The 22,400-nt window shown below is 36.1% G+C and overlaps 1 protein-coding gene across 4 annotated transcripts in view; it reads right to left on the reverse strand.

Annotated features, from left to right (window-relative positions):
• Positions 1 to 5,191: 5,191 nt before the first annotated feature.
• The window catches only part of RCOR3 (REST corepressor 3), a 52,747-nt gene continuing 35,538 nt past the window's right edge, over positions 5,192 to 22,400 (reverse strand). For 2 of the 4 annotated variants that reach the window (XM_043924429.1, XM_043924428.1), the window contains exons 10-12: positions 16,941 to 16,998; positions 8,203 to 8,444; positions 5,192 to 7,755 (exon numbers count right to left, since the gene is read on the reverse strand). In XM_043924429.1, coding sequence (XP_043780364.1) covers positions 7,411 to 7,755; positions 8,203 to 8,444; positions 16,941 to 16,998 — 645 coding nt within the window. In that variant the 3' untranslated portion in view covers positions 5,192 to 7,410. The remainder of the gene's footprint in view (positions 7,756 to 8,202; positions 8,445 to 16,940; positions 16,999 to 22,400) is intronic. The other 2 variants (XM_043924432.1, XM_043924431.1) reach the window with 2 other exon arrangements.

The raw sequence follows: 22,400 nt of genomic DNA on the forward strand, positions 1-22,400 counted from the left end.
TTATTCTTAGATATTTTATTATTTTTAATCAGTTCAGTTCAGTTGCTCAGTCGTGTCCAACTTTTTGCGACCCCATGGACTGCAGCACGCCAGGCCTCCCTGTTTTTAATACTATTGTAAATTAACTTGTTTTCTTAATTCTATTTTCAGATCATTCATTGCTAGTACATAAAAATATAACTGATTTTATATTAATCTTGTGTCTTGTAACCTTCTTGAATTCATTATTCTTTAAGTGCTTTAGAGGTTTATTAGTAATTTTTACCTGCATAATCATGTCATCTACAAATAGAGACAATTTTTGTTCTGCCTTTCCAATCTGTAAGCCTTTATTTTTCTTGCCTTATTGAATTGGCTTGACAGTAAAATGTTTATTAGAAATAATGAGAGCAGTCATCCTTAGTGGATTCCAATCTTAGGGTAAAGCATTCAGTTAAGTGTGCTGTTACTTAGAGGCTTCTTGTGGATTTTTTTTTAAAACTCAGGTTGAGAAGTTCTCTTGTATTTCTAGTTCTTTGAGAGTTTTTATCATGAATGAGTGTTGGATTTGTCAAATGTCTTTTCTGTGTCTATTGTTATGATCATTTGCCTTTTCCCTTTATTAATATGACGCATTACAATGATTCTTAATTGAGGGGTTTGCTCCCAGAAGAGACATTTGGTAATGGCTGGAGACATTCTGGCAGCTTCCCAGGGGGTGCTAGTGGTAAAGAACCTGCCTGCCGATGCTGGAGATGTAGGAGGCGTGGGTTCTATCCCTGGGTTTGGAAGACCCCCTGAAGGGGGGACATGGCAGCCCACTCCAGTATTCTTGCCTGGAGAATCCCATGGCCAGAGGAGCCTCATGGGCTACGGTCCATAGGGTCACACAGTCAAACACGACTGAAGCGATTAAGTATGAACATTGTGATGTTTTCTGCCTTACCACAATTTTCTTCTTGATCTAGTGCATTTTCTGTCTGAAGGATTTTTTATTTTGTTGATCTTTTCAAGAAGCAAGTACTAGTTTCAGGGATTTTTTTTCTATTATTTTCCTGGTATCTATTTAACTATGATTTTTATTTCCTCTTTTGTGTTATATATACTCTTTTCTTTCTAGCTTTCAAAGGAGAAACTGTAGATGATAGATATTTTCTTCCTGTATAATATAAACATTTAAAGTTATCCACTTCCTTCTAGGCACAACTTTGCTGTAGCTAATGATTTTTATATAGTTTTTACTCATATTCAAGATATCTCCTAATTTCTCTTGTAACTTATTTTCTGATCCATAACTTATTTAAAAATGAGTTGTTTAATTTCCAAAGATTTAAGATTTTTCCAGATTTTTGTTGGTGATTTCCAGTTCCATTGTACCTAGAGAACATATTCTGGATAATTTGAACACTTTTTCATTTATTAAAACTTACTTATGAAGAGACACGAGCACCCCAATGTTCATCGCAGCACTGTTTATAATAGCCAGGACATGGAAGCAACCTAGATGCCCATCAGCAGATGAATGGATAAGGAAGCTGTGGTACATATACACCATGGAATATTACTCAGCTGTTAAAAAGAATTCATTTGAACCAGTCCTAATGAGATGGATGAAACTGGAGCCCCTTATACAGAGTGAAGTAAGCCAGAAAGATAAAGAACATTACAGCATACTAACACATATATATGGAATTTAGAAAGATGGTAACGATAACCCTGTATGCAAAACAGAAAAAGAAACACAGAAATACAGAACAGACTTTTGAACTCTGTGGGAGAATGTGAGGGTGGGATATTTCAAAAGAACAGCATGTATATACTATCTATGGTGAAACAGATCACCAGCCCAGGTGGGATGCATGAGACAAGTGCTCGGGCCTGGTGCACTGGGAAGACCAGAGGAATCGGGTGGAGAGGGAGGGGGGATCGGGATGGGGAATACGTGTAAATCTATGGCTGATTCATATCAATGTATGACAAAACCCACTGAAATGTTGTGAAGTAATTAGCCTCCAACTAATAAAAAAAAAAAAAAAACTTACTTATGGCACACAATATGGTCTATTCTTGGAAATATTTCATGTGTACATGAACAGACTGTTTATTCTGCTGCTGTTGGGTGGAATGATCTATAAATTTCAATTTCGTAAAAGTGGTTGATAGTGTTGTTCAAATCGTCTATATTCTTACTCATTTTTGGTTTCCATGTTCAATCATCTCTTAAGAGATGGGTATTGAAATAACTGACTTTAATGGCAGATTTGCCTTTTTCTTCTTGCAGTTCTATCAGGGATCCTCTTTATCCATCTTTATCATTATTCAGTGAACATCTCTATCTTTGACAATGTTCTTTGCTTAGAAGTCTGACGTTTAGTCACTCCAACTTTCTTTTCATTGTTAAGATGGTGTATCTTTGTCCATTGTATTAGTTTCTACTGCTGCGTAGAAATAGTTTGTCTGGTGGCTCAAATGGTGAAGAATGCGGGAGACCCAGGTTCGATCCCTGGGTTGGGAAGATCCCCTGGAGAAGGACATGGCAACCCACTCCAGTATTCTTGCCTGGAGAATTCCATAGACAGAAGAGCCTGACAGGCTACAAGCCAGGGGATCAAAAAGAGGCGGACACAACTGAAGTGACTTAGCGTGCACACACACAAGACAGCTGCATAAAAAATTACCCCAAAGTTAGCAGCTCACAACATTTTACAGTGTTGTCACAGTTTCTGTTAAGAAATTTAGACACAGCTTAGCTGAGTTCTCTGCTTCAAGGCCTCTCACAGACTGCAACCAAGGTGTTGGCTGAACTCTAGTCATCCCACGGTCCAAATGGGGAAGGATCCACTTTTAAGCAGACATGATTGTTGGCAGGGTTCAGTTCCTGGCAGATTGTTATTCTGAGAGTCGGTTCTGTGCTGTCTATTGGCACTGGGCTTGCCTCAGATCCTTGCCCCAAGGGCCTCTCCAACATGGAAGCACGCAAGCAGCGAAGTCTAAGATAGAAGACCCCATTTTTCAGCCTAACCATCACTTTTGTTGTATTCTGTTGGTCAGAAGTAAGTCACTAAGTCTGGTCCACACTAAGTCCAGCCCAGTCATAATGACACAAACACCAGGAAGCATGAATCCCTGGAGTCTGCTCTGTGTATCTGCGTTGAATTTGAGGTATTTATGGATCCTTTTGGGAATGTCAGTGTTTTCCTGCTCTTTTGCCTTGTGGAGCTGAGAGGTTCTTTTTTTCTGTGAGATTTTGGTCTCCATCTGCTGGTGGCACCTTCTCTTGCTTCCTGGCACTGGTCATTTCACCAAAATTTAGGGAAGAAAACTAAGCTGAGGCAGAGAGAGGTGAAGTAACTTTCAGTGGAGTTGGAAAAAATGTCACTTCGGTAGAGGGAGAACTCTTTTTATATGTAAGTGACAAATCCCTCAACGATTCTGATTGTTTCTAAATTCTCTTTTGGAAAGGCACAGCATGTGGACTGAAACAGTCTTGAGAATAAAGGCCTTTTTAAGTCAAATTCTGCCAATTATGAAAACTGCTCTGGACAGTGATATATAGATACCCTGTACTGTGGTATTACTCAGGATTTTCTTAGTTACTGGTAGTTGTACCTTATCTATTTAAGTAAGATTAAGTTATATAGACTTTAAACCTTTCTTAAAATGATTCAGAAAAAAGACATTATATAAAGCATTCTGAAGATTACCCTTTATGCCATTTACAGTGTGAAGACCACTCCTAGGTATCTTTACTTTCCAACATCTTTTCCTGAGCCTGCTCATTCAAATTCCAGCTTTAGGATTGTAAAGTTCTGATCATCACTTAGCAAAGATCCATTCCCTATCAATATCCTACTTTAAATCTGGCAATGATAATTTGCAAACATCTCAATCCAACACTAATTTCTGGTCTTCATTGTTTCTCCCTTAAGTGTTCTTCTGAAAACACCAAAAGGGAAGCTAATGCCACGTGGCCTTTTAGACACCGCCCCAGTGGCTCAGGGGTAGAGCCCACCCGCAATGCAAAGCAGGAGCCACAGGAGACATGGGTTTGACTCCTGGGCTGGGAAGACCCCTTGAAGGAGGGCACAGCAACCCACTCCAGTATTCTTGCCTGGAGAATCCCATGGACAGAGGAGCCCAGTGGGCTACAATCCACAGGGTCGCCAACAGTCAGACACGACTGAAGTGACTTGGCATGCATACGTATAGAAGCATTCCTCTTAATGTTTACCCCCAAAACACAAATTTACTAAAATTTATTGTTGCTGAACATCCCTTCACTAAGGCAGCTAATCAGGATTTAAGCTGGTAGGAGTTACATGAATCTTTTTCCCTGAGAGCAGAGATGTACTACCACAAACACATAAAAAAATGAGGTAGTTTCTTGTAGACATTATATAATATAGCATGGTTTCACAAACTTTTCTTTCTGTATTCACTTACTCTGTAATCTTATGAATGATGTGTCTATAATGAATGTCAAAGTTAAAAAATACACATTTTTTTCTGTTTCCTATAATCAGAATATATTTGTCGTTTATTCTGGGAAAGCACGAGAGAGAGATACTCCTTTGAGTTCTAAGTCAGATTATTCTTTTTGAGAAGACGCTGCCACCCCAGTGTTAAATGATCAGCAGTTAGTAATATTCATGGATAACACTCTTTTCATAGCAGGAAGAAACATTAAAAGAATACAATGTGTTTAATAGCTAAACCTGGTACTTTAACCAAAGTACTTGCGATATTCTTAATATAGTTGAAGATCACTACTGTCAGGTATTTTTTTGCTTGTTCTCTACATGTATTCCTAAAAACAATGTAGGCCTATATTAAGACAAAATTTGACATTCTTTCATTTTTATTTTATATTATATTTTACTCACTTTATTGTAAGATTATTCAGAAAACGTTTCAATAGTACCCTATCTTTACCTCCATCAATATTACACTGGAATTAACTCATATAGAAAAAATATTTTTTCATGAATAGTAACAGATGTGTCAACAGCGTGATTTATTTTTAGTTAGGTAATGAAAAAAATACTTGGGTGTAGATTTTTTTAAACTGATAAAACTTGAAATTAATGAAATGGTCATTAAAAGATTTTTAAGTTTTGCTTTTTTTTATAAAAATCAGTATTTAGAATTTCACAGTGAAGAGGTCCTAAATTTCTCATACAACATGAAATTATATAAAAATAGAAGACATAGACATCTTTAACTCTTTAATCCTTTGATTAAGCAGCAAGCATATCACTCTTCCAGGCCAAACACTGCTTAAACAAAAAAGAAAAATAATGACGTGCAAAATATTTACAAAATATGCAAAGCACACAATAAAGACATCTCACTATATACATGTGTCATATTACTAATGAAGCTAAGAATTTTCTACTGTGTGCTCTAGTGTACGGAAATAAAATCACAGCACAGCCCTCAGATACAGCACCTTTGCTCATGGTTGGGAGAGAACGGATTTTAAATGAACCACAACATACTCAACAGCTGGACAGATGCTGGTGCTGACCAACTCGACTCACATATCCCACACACCGTATACTGAAGGTCTACTGACAAGAGACAAGACAATAGAAGCTGTATAGTATGCACATATGCAAGACAATCTAAATACTTTTAAAAATGCTTTAGATATTTTCCTTTAAGATATATAACTGTCCCCATGGCTATTAAAGTAAAAATAAGTATAAATTCTTGAATATTAAGAATTTTAAATCAGGATGATCCAGTGAGAAAGAACACATTCTGAAAAAAGTTTTTAGATTATGCTAGAACTTAAGGTCCTTATGGAAATAAATGGTCTGAACTTCAATAGCTCTTTAACGCTTTAGAGCCAAAGGTAGGGACTATTTTTCTAATATCTGGAGACTACCTGACATCTCAAAATATAAACTAGGGCCTCTGATGTAGACCATTTTGTGAAATAGCTCTAAATGCGAGAATGTGAATGTGCAAACATTTATCTTTAGTTCCACTAGTACAGCAATCTAAGCAATCTGTCCCTTTGCACGGGCAGGTCATGATTCCAATATGAAATCACTGTATCAAAAATATTAGTAACACACTGCTGAAATACGATCACTTGTAAAATATTCTTTGTAGGTGCTTAATGATTATGTGTTGAATTCATTAGACTTGAGATTTTTTTGTTTCTTTATAAAAAGGGTCTCAGCATTTTAACAGCACAGTTGTGACAATATACTGATATATCTTTGGATAACACAGAACAAATTCTTAAATTTATTTTATGAAATAATGATGATTTAACCCTAAACCAAACCCATGAGTACAGGTCGGCTGCAAGGAATACACAAATGTATCCAAATAGTACAATAGAGACTGATCAAGAAAACATCTTTTATATTAAATGCAGACCATATTAATAAGTATGAGGGCAATTTAAAGTTCAGAACCTAAACACAAAAAGGGTATTGTAAATAAATGCTTCCATAACCACTATTTCCACATAACTGACAAAATATAATTCTCTTCTAAAGTCCCCAAATGGAGGCAACTACTAGTTAAAAGCAGATAGCATTTAGAAAATTAAAAAAAAAAAAAAAAATTAACATTAACTCCATTTTCAAGGAACTTAAAGACACTGTACTTTAACAAATGAAGTCCTCATTGTATGTAAAATAATTATTCCCATCCTCTTACTACTGAAAAATGGCAAGTCAATGACCTTTAAGCAAGGACTTTGCACTAGGACCCTAAACTGTGTGTTAAAGGGTTAGTAGGTTCAGTACATTCTTTGTGATTTCATATAATTGCTTTGCAATTGATAAAATTGCTTTCTTTTAAAGGAATATATTTAAATTCCTTTAGAAAAAAAAGCAAGTCTTTGAAAAAAGGGATATGCAGCTATAATTTCTTAAATATGCATTAAAGGAACATACGTCAAAATCTTAAATGCAGGTTATCTATTCTTGCACTCCTAACATAGGAAAATGTTGTTAAAAATTAAATTAAAGAAAAAAGAGAAATAGTCGAACATCCTTAACTTATGAAACTTAAGGAGTTTTCACAATTCCTAAGTCAATATTACCGTACTAAGAGCCTTGACTATGAAGAGGCAGGAATATAAAGATTCTCAATAAAATAAATACAGTAAAAACAAAACAAAAAACCTCGGCATATAGAATACTTAATCTCTTTTCCTTTAACGAGATCATGTCGCTGAATGTATACTCTAGAAAGGAGGCTAACTGTAGGCCTTCTGTTGTATAACATTTTAGTTGCATGAACTAAAAAATTCCTTAGACATCCACTTATGAGAGCCCACTGGCCACAGAACTAGTCTGCAGCCTCAGCATCTAGAAGGATTACTCTTCCCGCTTTTGCATCAACAGTCAGAGGAGCACTGGTGTAATGACGGGGTGAACAGTTACTGCAGCTCTGTCCAATTTAACTTTAGTGCAGTGAGGACTGTGAATCTGTCTGAATTCCGATAAGTGACGGTGGCTGTTGGCCACCAACCGCGGACAACACTGGTCTTGGATTTAGACGGGGTGGCATGGAATTAGCAGGGCGAATGAGAGGTGGCGGGGGCTGGTTTAAAGTTGGCCGGGGCTGGATGAACCGAGCCTGCTGCTGGAGTGGAGGAGGCTGCCGGTGAAGAGCCGGGGCAGCAGGCAGTGTTGGACGAAGAAGTGGGGGCGGCTGGTTCAGAGCGGCCACGGGGGCTGTTGGTGTTGGAGTGGATGACGGGGCAGGAGGTGATGGACCCAGAGTCCGAGGAGCCTGTGGGGTCTGTGCCTAGAGGTGAGGAAACAAAAATACACGTATGAGATGACAGTTCCTAATGGACGTAGTACAATATAGTTTGGGCTGTCACAGGAAAAACAAATCAAATCAAAACAAAAACATAACACCAGTGTTTTTTGGAAGCACAAGCTTCATTTATTTTAAACAAAACAAACCAAAAAAAGCAACGAAGCTACCAAACAGGCATCTTTATTAGTAAACAGCTTAACACTGGAAATAAAAATAAATGTATGAAAGAACAATACACTCTCCACTCTTCTAGGGTCAGCACTTGGCGTGTCTTTATGACTTAAGTCACAGAGAGGCACCACTGAGGAAGTGTATTGTCAACCTTTCATGCTCGTTGAGCTAGTCCTCTGACAAATTAACCTTACAGAACACCACACGAAATGGTGGTTCCTCAGCTCATATTAGCTCAAATTCCATACACAAACACACCTCCTCTTCTTCATCAGTGCTCTTCCCTGATGGCACATTAGAAGCACTTTTTGTCTCCTCCCCTAAAGTAGAAGCATCACCATTAGAAGCCTGGGTTCCTTGTTCTGCTTCCCACTCCTGCAATACCTCCTCTAAGTTAAACCGACGCCTGTAGTTTACAAAGAAGTTCTTCACTTGGCCAACAGTCTTGTTGCCAATTACATCTGCAATAGCTTGAAAATCTTTACCATATTTGCGGACACCTGGAAGGCAAAGTAAATAATACACCTGTGAAGGATCAGTAAGGAGAGCTGTGTGTACTATACATCACGCACACACACAACATACCAGCAATGAAAATCCTTTCTGATAAACTGCTCACGTCTCAATTCTGAGATAGAGACTAAGATATCAGGGTCACAGATGGAAACTATCAATTATGTCATTTCATTGAGCCAGCCACTTGCCTTCAACTGAACAATCAGAAACTTACCATTTTTTACATACTCAGTTATTTTCTCCAATCCTCTCTTGAACTCTCAAATACAGTCCATTTATTGTAAAGCATTGAATTCTTTGTTCCATCCTCAATTCCACATTCATTTATTTCCCTAGTAGCCAGTCACCTAAATTTGAGCAACATCGTTTGTAAACAAAACTGGATGGGAATGAGCCATCTCTTTTATCCCCTCAATGGACTGAGTGAGTAGTCTTAGGGTTCCCCCGTTAAGAAAAGCATTGTCATTTTGATCTTAACACCAACTTCTATACAGTTACTTGCCTATCCGTACCAGGTACCGACAAAAAAAAAACCGAGATAAGAAATTTAACATAAAAAACAGGAGAATCATCACAATCTGATGGACGAAAAAAAGAAAGCTATTTTTCAGTTTGTTGGATTTTAACTCATCTAATAGTTCTAAGGACTGTATATATGACAGATTCCTAGCTATGCTCTGTAGCCTAAAGAATTATAGTGGTGACTACTTGTAGATACTGTGCTTATCATTGCTACCTTAAATTTAAGAAGGACTGTACATTCTGTTGTATAAAAAGACCTAACATATAAAATTATGGAAGTTTATTTAAATGTAGGATAATATTTTATTTATGAACTTGAGACAGTCAATTATGCTACAGAATTTAAAGTGACTTTACATAATCAAATGGATAATAATTTGCTCTTAGGGAGTTCTAAAAGAAATCCACCCTACTCATTCTAGAAAGAGATATACCTAGCTTAAAATATAAAAGCTGTCAAAATTTTTATTTTGTAATTTGATAACTGCTTTTTAAAATACCAGATAACAGTAACTCATTAATTAGAGATGAGAAAGGAGAAAGAAAATACTGATGTCTATGATAATCTAAGCAGCCAGAAATAGAGGGATTTAGATAAACTTAATATGTTACAATCACACATAAGAGCATAACATAAGGACACATTAATACCCCAGCAGAAATGTAAGACATATTCTTACTGATACCTATTTGGATGATATACCTATTGTCTTAAAGAACCAGCATGAATATAATTCATGTTTTTAAATTCTGCACTTATTTTATGTTGAAAACTTGGGAATAGGTATCTCTTGCTGCATTCAATTTGCTAGACTTGACTCTACGGGGAGTTTCTTCCTCTTAGAACATTCTGGGTAGGAGGCCTGACATATTAAACTATAACCCCATTGTTAATACACAGTCTGGGATTTGTAAACTATGCTCATTCGCTCCGTTCTCAAAGAGAAAGACACGTGCGTGACAACAGAGTAATAATGATACTTAAAACTTTGTTTACAATATTTTATATTCATTTAAAACATAAATGAATTTATATTCTCTTAAATCCATGAGCTGATTTCCAGTTTGAACTTCATAACTGAGTATAAATTCTAATGGTGACTAGGCTCCAGTGAGGGCTTATCTGACAATAAGAACCCAAGGTCACTTCATATTAAAAATTACTGCTACATATTCAAGTACTTCTCTACTATTTGTACTTTAGAAAACAGCAACTCAACTTGAGACAGTTGCACTGAGAAGCAAATACTAACTGGAAATCACACACAGTGTTCTAACAGTGTACTAATTTTCATAACATTTAATTTACATTCTAGAAATGACCAAAGATACCAAACACATGAATTTAGAAATGAAGACTTAAATAAATCTAGGATTAGATCTTCTATATTCTTAACAAGAAGTCACATTAAGAGTAACTCTGACTCTAAGTCTGACAAAATTAAAACTCTCCAAACACTCATTTGTTCAGCAAAATAATACTCCAAAACACACCACTAAGTTGCCCCCATGTCTAGATCCATTATCTAACTGTCCCCTCTTCTGACCCTATTTTTTTTTTTTTTGGTCTTCCACTTTATTTTCCCTTGCTCAATGGACTTCACCTTGTCACTAATATTGTTGCATTTCCAGAATTACATGCCCCAAACCAAAACTACTTCCTACAGGAACTTTAGTTTACTCAGACACTTTGGATTTTCCTCAGCTCACCTAGGTTCTGAGTCACCTAGGTAAGTTTATTATTAACTCATGTATGCTTGTCTCATATCAACTACTTTGCAAAGTGTTAAGGTTCAGACTATACTGCAGACTTCTGCAGTCTGGCTAAGGATCTCAATCACGTCCTGAGAATAAATGGGCCCGGATATTAGTGCCCTTAATCTGCAGGATGCCTGGGCCGTATGTGGAAGAGCTAGAGCTCCTTGGCAGACTCCTCTGGACAGACAGCAGCCTCATCTGCCTGTCTCAGTGGGTCATGAAAAATTTCATCATTTTCTCCATATGCCATGACGTGAACAAGGTTGGAATACAAATTACCACCAGCATACTACAATGCTGAGTACAGAGGAAGTACTTAGGAAATACGATTGATTTTTTCATTCTCCATGGAGCTTCATTCTATTATTCTTCCCCAAGCTACAAGAGTCACACCTGGCTGACATCTCTATCATTTTTACATTCCCAGTGACGTCACTCAACAGCATATTTTGGTGAGAAGGTGGAATTCTTAAGCTCTGTACTGTGGCTGGTTAACTAGTCAAACTCTAGTGAAACACCAACTGAAGACTTAATGGACTGACTCCACCTTCAGACGAACCCCCATCTAGGCTTCCGGAAGTCAACCTAGCAAGGTAGCAGTGCTGAGCAACTACTTAACAATCTATGATCTCAGAGCTGCTTTAGTTACAACTTGCACCTGGGAGGAGGGTGGTCCATTCTTTCTCAATTTACTAAAAACAAGGTCCCTCATATATATATATATATATGAATTAGCGCTGAAACAACTTGGGAAGTTCTTACCACAAAACTTTAAATTTCTCCTTCATTTTCATCATTAAATATTATAGGTATGAGAATTTCGCTATGCTTTAAAAAATGTTCAACTTGATAAAAATTCTAGGCAAAACAAACACACAACATGTGAATGCTAATATTAATGACCTGAAAACCCTAATTTGTATGCTAACGATGGATCAACTTGTAGATTTCTGTTAAGTGACACTTAAAGTGATCACTTTTAAGTGACAATTCACTAAAGGTATCAAAAGCAAATAAGTCAAAATCATCTAAGCAGTCATTATGAATTAACAAATAAATATAGAATACTTTTCAAATGTCTAAAAAAAAAAAGGAAAAAAGATTAAATCTCTCTCTCCTCCTTAAGATGTAAAAGGCTTAGGTCTATCTGAACCATTTTTTAAACTAAACTTGTGACCTTTGGGCTTCCCAGGTAGCTCAGCTGGTAAAGAATCTGCCTGCAGTGTGGGAGATCTGGGTTTGATCCCTGGGTTGGGAATATCCCCTGGAGAAGGAAACAGCTACCCACTCCAGTATTCTAGCCTGGAGAATGGATTGTATAATCCATGGGTTGGCAAAGACTCAGACACAATTGAGCGACTTTCACTTTCACTTTTTAGGGCAAGAGGTCAGTTTTCAAAATTTAGTAGGGAAAAAAAACTTGAGAGAACCCTGGAAGAGGGAAAGTAAGTATTTCCCAAGGAGAGGAGAAAATTGTTTTCAGTCAAATTTCTAAATTTCAGTTGAAAGTTACAATGAAACAACATGGCTTCTACACTGCCAGATGATACTGTATAATCTTTATAATATAAACTTTAAAAGTTTTGTTTGGGAATTAACATATAAATATAACTCATTGGGATACTGTGTTATCATGACATTTCATTTTCCAACCAATGTTCTTCTATATTATGCGACCAAGAAAAAAAAAATGTATGTATTTAGAGTTTTGACTAGCAAGACAGTAACTTTAGGAGCATTTGAAATATGCTGTTTCCCAAGTCTGGACATGGTATTTAGGCTTTTTTTCCTTAGATAGAAAGGATATCATAAATCTGCTTTCAGTGTGTTTAAAAGTTATTTTTAAAATCTTTAGGACTACAAAAAAAAAAGCACCAACATTACAGTGACAAGCTATTTTTAGGTAATAAAAATTTGGGGGATATTTTTCCCTGCTTCTTACAGTAAAATGTCTTAAAGTGAGCATGTACTTAGTATAATTAGGAAGTATTAATTTTTCAAAAATCTATTTTTTGAAATAACAGTTACATTTAGAAACTCCAGGGATGTGAGGTCTTTCTTATCAATAAGAGATTAATTTTAAATTCAAACCATTCAACAACATGCATTTCTTTTCACCTCCTGTAAATCTCATCAAGAATTCCTTTTAAAAAAGGTAAAAAATATATCAACAGCAGTGGGACAGTGACTGGTGCATCTGGGCAACAGCTAAAAGTCAAAATCATACATCACTTTTTGAATCTTCCCGCCTCCCTTGCTCCAAGTTTAAACTCCATCACAAAATGCTGGGAATTGGGAATCATTAACTATCTGAAGCAAGTGCATCAGAGGGCTGACAATCACACATCTGGGACTCCACTCTTGTGATATCATCTATAACAGAAGAAACTCTAGTACAAACAGGAACCTTTTAGAGGAAAAATACAAATCTATCTCCACCTCCTTCTGATCATTCAAGTGCTAAGCATCATGTAAGGATCATTACAACCCTTACGTCTTAATCAAAGGCTGAATCTCCCCTACCCCCTTAGCACTTTAGGGACCATTCTAGCTTTTTTTTTTTTTTTTTAAAGTAGGAGACAAAATTAGAATGAAGACAATTTCTAAACTTGCAACTTCATTTCTCCTAAAAAGGGATGAATATATAAAATATAGGGAGAGAAGGTAACATTTAACCATAGGCCTAACTCATTTGAACATAGTTCTGTCATTCCTGTTTCATATGAGAAAGCAGGAAATACGAGAAAAAAAAAAAAAAAAAAAAACTAAAAATTAAATTTGACTTCTTGATAAAATTAGAGAAAAAAAAATGTTATGCTGTTTATCCTAATACAGCACAATATTTTAGTTTGGCAACATTTTTTTTTAACCACTAATGACTATGAAATGAATATATTTGAGAGGAGACCTAAAATAAACATGTCAAATACTGTATACTATGCTTCTGCTTCTATATACTTTAAAGAGTAGATGTTTTGCGCTATCATTGCTATTTTTTGAAAACAGTTAATAAATGTTTTATTTTACATAAAAAAAATACAACCATAGTCAAATTCCTTTCTTAATTCTTGCTTAATAAAGAAGGTTTATGGGGTCGCAAAGAGTCAGACATGACTGTGCGACTGAACTGAACTGATTGTATGAATATCAAGATTCATCTTAGGATAATTTCTAAAAGTACCACAGATTAGGAAAAATATGGCACAAGCTACAAACAGGGATATTTCCCCATTAAAACAAATATGTGAAGACTGTAATTGGTCTTTCTGTTAACTAATTTGTTGTAATAGAAAATTTAGATACTCAAAGCTGGAACAGATTACATAAAAACTGTAGAAATACCATTCTTGGTAAGTATTTTAAGAGGATTAAATTAAAGCAGCATTTATAATATCCCATTTGGGGATTCCTGAAGAATGTTACCGAAGTCATAACATAGCCAGGACTAAAATTAACATAATAAAGTGACAAATTACACAAGTAAAGGCAGACATTCCTATTTGGTCTAAGTGTGATTTTTCCCCTTCCAAATAAGGGAGAAAGAAGGGAAAACAGCTTATTTATTTATTTAAATATTTACTGTTAAAATAATATTTAAATATTTATTTACTATTTAAATGATTGGTACTTAGTTAACAACAACATGAGCAGATGGGAAGTAAAATGGAAAATATGTATTTAATCTATAGGAAATGAACTTAATATACTTCTTTGATTTTAAGAATTACAATACAAAGTTTATTTAATAGTGGAGCTCACTAGTGACACAAGAGTCAACATTTCTCTCTCCAGGTCACTGTAATAGTCAAGTATGAGCAAGATAAAATAAAGCATTTAACAAATCAAAGTTAAATCAGAATCTGTATGTAAAATGTCTTGAATAAAAAGTTCTATATAAATTAAAACATGTTAATATCAAAACACTGAAGTGGCCATAGGAATAATATCATATAAAGGTTTATTATAAATAAAGATTAAAAAGAAGAAGAAAAAACTAAAAACATTTGCCTGCTAAGGCAAGTACTTCTTGATTACAGATGTTAAAATAAGAACTGCAGTTATGTACCTTACCCACACCAAGACTCGGGTACAGGGGACATTACTACACGATGATAAGACACACTTTTGAACATTATATAAATACATGGGCACATGAGGCAAAAATGGCACTTTTTAACTCTCCCTAAAGTAACTATGTCGGACATAAATACCTTTAAGTTGCTTTAGTTTACGTAACAAAAACAAAACCAAACAAAAATCACAAGACAAAACCAAAAAACCTAAACTCAAAGTAAAAATTTTACAGTCAAAATAAATAAATAAAAAACAGACATAAATATACTGAGAGTGCTTTCAAAATCTTAAGAACATGAATCTTTCCATACAAATTGCTGCATTAGTGTAACTTATTTAAAGGTTACTTTTTAAGTGAACATAACAATATAATAACACTGAATATCCTCAGCAGAGAGGATATGTTTGATTATTTCTAGAAATACTCCATTCTTTTAATATTTGTAAGTTGAAATAATGTCTGCATATGTAGCTCAACTCTCCAGGTAAATCCTGCTACTGTCTCTCTCTTGAACGCAGCTTCCATAATACCCAGTAGCCAACCCAGCCAGGAGATCTGATGGATCCTGCCACTTAAAGTAGTGCTGTAGGACAGTATCAAACCTTTTCTCTGAACCTACACAGGAAGATTAATCCAGACTTCCTAGGTGATTCTCTTCAGAAAAGGCTTTCACTGTGATCAATTCTCATATCAGAGTACAGGATTAGTATACTAACCTGTAAGAAAACAAATACTGGGAAATGGGGCTCAATTCTGTAGGCCAGCACCATGAAGGAAGACAGGCTTTAACATCAGTCAAAGGAATGCCTACTCAGAAACTATGTTAGAACTATAGGTCATAATTCTAAATAAATATGAGCCAGCTGTATAAAATACTTTTTAATAAAAACTTTAAATTGTCTGTTGCAAAGAGCTATTATTGAACATTATAAGTTTTTGTTCTGACTCATTCAGAAACTTAGTTCTACAATTACAGATGTGCTACACGCATGTCCAGCACTGCCTGTATGGAACCCAGTACTTCTGTTTATGAAACGGCTGTGCTGTGCTGGGCAGGCTGAAGGGAAGGCGGACACTATCCTACCGGCACCCTACTGTACATTTTCAAATCACACTGGGTACGTAATCCTTACTTTAATTCAAACTGCAAAGTCTTAATCAATCTTTAACTATATTATTCTCATATCTGAATGATACTTGCACATTTTTCGAGTTAAATATGTTCTCTATGTTTGAATACTCGGAACTGTTTTTAAAGATGTATGTTTCACTGGGGCCCAACTCTCTTATAGCAGTTAACTTAGATAAAATAGCTATGGATACTCAACACAGAGGGCTCAGCCAAGAAGAAACAAATTGTAGACCAAACTTAAACCACACTATCAGTCCTGTAGACAGTTCATCTTAAAAGGAAAACAAATCTACAACACTGAATTGCAACATACAATTTGCCCTTAAGTAATTCAAACACAAGAAAATCCAAGTTTATAGTGCTTCCAATTTGCCCATGGATATTCATAGTACAAAAAGTTTTCTGCCATACAATTCAACCAAGCATTCTTACAAATAATTGCATTTAAAACCACACACGTATATATATCTATATATTAAGTCTTTCTTTTGTATAAATAGATATATTTAAAGTCAGGTTTTATAGCATTCAGTGGCACATCTCTTAAGTAAGTTACGGTACACTGAAAGTTAAGCATATCATGAATATTTTCAGTACCTGACTATTATCAACTACAGAGTAATCAGGGAAACCAGGAACACAGTAGTTTATGTTTGTGATAAAGAGTTATTGACTGATACAGTAAGAATGAACCCAGCTGCAGGAATACTAAAGCAGAGGCACCCAGAGACCAGCTGACTCGTTCAAGCCTGTCATCACCATCGTTCATTTAGTGCTGGGGAGGCCTCACATGATGCTCAGGACCCAGAACGCACACAGACTCAGTGTACCACACCCACAAGTGCAAGTCAGAGTGCACGTCACCAACACTGTACGGGGAACACGACACCCCTTTCTTGGTCCACTTCTAAAGGAAGGGGAGAACTACAGTAGTCACCTTTCATGACAAATTAAATAATTATTAACAACAATAACTGCTTATCTTTAATATACCTTGCACTGCTAGAAGCTGCTCCTCTGTGGTCCAACGGGCATTAATTTTCTGATTTGACTACAAAATTAAAGAGAAGTTTCCTAATGAGGATATGAAGACAGACATTTTTCCAAAGTGCTTATTTTTTAAAAACTTTTCACCAAATCATAGATAAGAGATTACTAAAACTCTGATTTATGAGGATTTCATTTTTATAAGACTTTAAAAATGTATTTTAAATTACCTTTTACCAACACAAAAAAATAATGAAAGGGAAATGTACCAATTTGGGAGAAAGAAAAACATTCACACTTACACCCTAGTCAGAGATATCAAAACTGAGAAAATCTATTAATCACTCATTTTCCAACTACAATGTTCCTATCATACACTGCACATGTTAATTTTAGCCTAGTTTTAACATTTAAGAGATTTTGTTTTCTTTATAGAAGGATCTGTGACTCTCAAATTTCTTTTCTTCATATGTAAACTAAACCTATTCTTACTCCATCAAAAATAGTGTTGTATAAATTAATGTAAAACTGTAGATAAGGCCTGTGCCCTAAATTAATATTTCTTTAAATTTCTAAAGCAGAGAGTGACTGAGTATAAGAATAGATTTTCCCCCAACACTTCCTACATTCATCCCAGTATTGTTTAAAAATTTCTCAGTTTAAGATTTTGACCATGGCAGTATTACAGTATTAAACATCTAGCCAAATTTCACTAGTGTACACCCACTTCTTAGTAATCAAGAACCTTCGGCAGTAGATGGAGGGACAGAAATAAGCATTCCAGCCTACAGAGGTTTACAGTAGAAACTGCCCAGATAAAATGGCCAATGTAATACACACACATGCTGGGCAAAATAGAAAGTAGGGTTTCCTCTAAGAAGGGGTGTTGAGGTCTTATCTCAGCTGCAGTCTTAGCAATAAGAATCTCCAAAGTACACAGAGGTTCTGGGTAATATCAACTTTTTCACCACGAGTGAAGACATATAAGCAAGCATTTAGAAGAAAGAATCAAACATAAATTCCAAAAAAGTTATGAAAGAAGAAAAAAAAAAAAACCTTGAGGAAAGGAGGGAAAAATCAAAAATACAAATCACTGAGTTCCAAATGGTAAGATTTAAAAAGGACAGCAAGGCAGGCCAGCCAACATGGACAAGCCTCCAGGTTAGGGTACTTGTGAGGAGGCAAAGGAATAACAAGAAACAGGCAGAGAGAAAGAGGGGAAACAGGACGTACAGGAGTAGTAAGGGTGAACCAAGACTAAAAGAGTGCAAAGAAAAAAGTTCAGAAGACAGGGAAAACCAGCAATTTTAAACATATGGTCTCCCAAGAGGAATAGTAAGAATGGAGTAGGAGGTAATATCTGAGTTAATACCTAGGCAATGTGACGCTACCTTGGCCGTGAAAGGTAGAGAGAAGAGGTCCTTAGTACCCAACGATAACTGGTATTGGGACCTATTTAAAACAGGTCCAAATATCTCAGGATAAATGGTTAAAAAAATAAAAGGCTGAATGTAACTTAATATGAAAAATGAAACTAAAACTTAGGAAACTTAGTTCATTAAAAGATAGTTACTGATTCCGCTTATCAGCTTTAATTTCATTCCTTGGCATGCCTCTCCTGGTTACGCAGTGGCATAACACTCTCCAGCTGTGAGATTTACAGCATGACTGCAGAACACAGCTCGTTTTTGCTCTGAAGATGTCAATGATTTTCTCAAATTTCTCTTCTCTTTATTGCTACTCAAATTATTCTTCTTTTAAATGCCTGAATCACTATCCTTTTTTTCCCCATCATTAATTCTGTTACATACCCATCTGTCAACAATTTTGCAAGTGACTAAAGCCATTCTGTACCTTCAGAGACTTCAGAAGTTTCACATCTCTTGCAAGGCTTACAATTTCATTTTGTATTTGCACTGTATCAGTAAGAGAATAACAGAGGAAGACGTTGCTGTCTTGGATGGAAAGGATAACAGCTAGAGTTAATTAGGAAGAATTAGTGAGGAGAGCCTAACTTTATAAGTGCTCAATTCACTAGTGAATACTTTCTTGTTTGGCAACCTTTGCTTCTCCATCTATCCCTTAGATTAATGAGCATTTGGATACTGAACATCTCTTGTGAGACTATTGCAAGTGGTTCTTAGGATTAAAGTTAGTATATCTGTGGAGTATATATATAAGGACATATGTAACCTGGTGGCTCTAGTAAGGAATCCACACGCCAATGCAGGAGATGGGGGTTTGATTCCTGGGTCAAGAAGATCCCCTGGAGAAGGAAATGGCAACCTGTCCAATATTCTTGCCTAGGAAATCCCATGGACAAAGGAGACTGGCAGGCTACAGTCCATGGGTCGCAAAGACTTGGACATGACTTAGTGACTAAACAGCAACAACAAACAATAACAAAAACATCAAACACAGTGCCTGAGCAAACATAAATTAAAGTTGATCAATCAATGTTTGTTAAACCTGAAAGGCAGAAAATGGAGGAAAAGGTATCATTAATGAAAAGGGAACAAAAAGTAAAAAAGAAATAACAAGCCCTATGATGACTTATTTTTGGCTTATAAGCAAATCAGGAGATGGGATAAACACAAGTAACTATTATTGCAAACAGTATACTGGGGATTCAAAGATGAGAGGGAAAAGTCAAAATGATTACAGTGGGGAAAAAGGAAAGTTGAAGGGACTGGAGTCAGAGATGGATTTAAGAACTTAAGTTCCTAAAAGGCAAAAATGAGGAGAAGGCATACCAAGTTCAGGGAACAAGAGGATTTTTGTTAGGAAGCAGTGACAAATAAGTCTGGAAGGTTGGTGGTACTTAACTAAACCAAAATATGGTGAGGTCCAGTTCTGCAAGGGCTAAAAACACCAAGGCTGACGAGTTCATACTAGATTTAATAAGCAATCTGGGGGAAGTAGGGAGCAAAGAGAGAAGGGTAGGATTATGAGCAAAATAAGACTTTTAAGTCTAGAAAGCTGGGAGAAGGGTGATACTTTAAAGGACTTAGGATTTGGGAGATGTGGGAAGGCAACGCTAAGAGGAGGAATTTAACTTGGGATACACTGAAAATAAGGTATTAGGCAGGAAGCTAAAAGATTCATCTATTCAAATAGATGAATTTTTAAGGTGTTTGGAATGGTGTTTGGAAAATGCTTATGAGGGAAAACAATGGAATCAGCTTACTCAGATGAGAGGTTCTAAAATCAGACTCTAAATTTTTTAAAGTTTTGTTTCTTCCAAAATTACTCTTGAAATGTTCCTACAAAGGCAGCCGTGGAGATAGGCAGTCTCGCAGAAAATCCACGCCGGCAGTTACTCCTCCAGTACTGGAAAGGGCCACTAGTTTCTCAGTTATACCCCAGATGAAGCCTTTGGCTCGAATTTAGCACAGTAGTAAATGAAAAATATAAATACTCATGTAAATACTAGAACATCGTTCAGTTCAAGGAAATGCTCAGGAGGCATGTGAAAGCTAAAACTGACTAAAGGAATGCTGGATTCACAGTTCCCAGCTTGTAACTACTCACTCTGGGTCATACACTCAATAAATGGAGTTCAGGCAGAATTGCCAGCACTGCTGCACTTGCTGTTACTAAACATACTCTCTCTTGTTGAATTTATGTCATCTAAATGTATATATGATATGACTTTAATACAGCAAAGTGATGAGGTTGTATCAGATTTCCAAAACAGAAGAGAAATGCATCCTGAGGATAAAAACTTGGAGAATGTCTTCATTTACATAGAGTAAGAAAAATTATAGCTGAGAAGGGAAAATAATAGTTACAAACATGAAAGTTAAAGTAAGAAGGAGGTCATCATTATGTGAAAGGCTCAGAAATAGGCAAGGGAAATGAGTTAGAGCTGTGGAATTTGGTCATTAAGACCAATGTTAACGTTTAAGAAGATGCTTCAGTGGAAAAATGCAGAGGAGGACTTGAAACTGTATGGAATTAAACAGTCTATGTGCTACAAAATGGAAACAATGGAAGAGAGGGAAGGCTGTAGGAGTGAGAGGGTCAACATTTTAAAAACATACAGGATTCCTTTAAGTTACTGATTTTTATATTTTAGGGCCAAGAAAGTTTGGTAGAGATGTGCTTAACCTAAGGAAAGGACAACAAGACTATATCCAAGAATCTAAAATTCTATGGTAGTTATAGCTAGCTACAAGGTACCTGAAACTGAAAACATTCTTTTTCTTAAAAACAATACAACAGCAATGTAAAACAATCCAGTATATAATATCAACAATAATGTAAAAGACCCCAAAGAGCCGTCTAGAACAATCTACAGCATCCTTGGCGAGTTCAGCATCTTTACTGCATCCTTCCCCTGGCTAAATTTCTTCACATCTTTCCCATTTCTGTCAGTAGTAGTTTCATACTACCTCTGACTTGGAAGAGTTAAAAAAGGTTACCAGGCTACCCAACATTGAAAATTCAACCCAACGTCCACAGAGAAAGGATCTCACACACCTATGCAAGAAAATATCCATAGATTTGGAAACTTCTAGTTTCAAAAAGCACCCCTTTCTCAGATTCTTCCTTCTGGGTTCACAGATCTCCTTGCCCCTTACCTAAGCTTCACCCAAAACAAATCAAAGCATAATCAAACATACCACCACTCCTTGCAACACCCTCATATACTTTCAAGGAGATACATAAACATCTACTTTGCAAATGTTCTCTAGGTTTATCACTTGCTCTCCATTCCTACAACTAATACCTGATACTACCCAATATCTCTTTACCGCTTATTTTATCTCTCACATACCTGGTATTTCAGCAGCTCTAAAGTTGCTAATTTATCTTATGTAACATGGCCAGGATAACTTTCCTAAAACACAAATTTCTCATTACATCCTTCCTAAATTGAAAAAACTGTATGATCTCTTCATTTGCCTTAATTTAAAAGGCAAACTTCTCTTCTTAGCTTTCACAAAAGCTTTTCCTAGCTCTCACGGTGGTCTTGCCCACTGGTTTATAAAACAAAGACGTCCCTGTTAAACTCCACCTTCTTAACACCTCTCATACACCATGTGCGTTCATCCTCGGCAGCCAAGTATGCCTTCCCAAGTAGACAACACGCTTCCTCAGAAAGCAGTTTTTATGCTTCCACTGAACTCTCAGTCGTGATCAGCACAATAATGAGCACATAATACATGCTCAGGGAATATCCAGTGTTTTTAATTTTCCCCTCTGGATTTATATTTGAATGCACTGCTCAACATCAAACCACTGTTCACATTATTCCTTCCATCTGCCCTTTTAGTGTATGCAAAAATCCTACTCACCCTTCAGCTGAAACGTCCCCCTTTAGGAAACTTCAGCTCAAAGTTCCTCCTTTAGGAAGTGTTCTCTGATTACCCTACTTGAACAACAGCCACTTGTTTTATTAATATCTTCACTTATAAATCTATAATCAGTTTGTCTTCTAACATCTAGACTATAAATTCTTTT

This window comes from Cervus elaphus, chromosome 14, assembly GCF_910594005.1.
Source record: "Cervus elaphus chromosome 14, mCerEla1.1, whole genome shotgun sequence".
NCBI classification, from domain to species: Eukaryota; Metazoa; Chordata; class Mammalia; order Artiodactyla; family Cervidae; genus Cervus; species Cervus elaphus.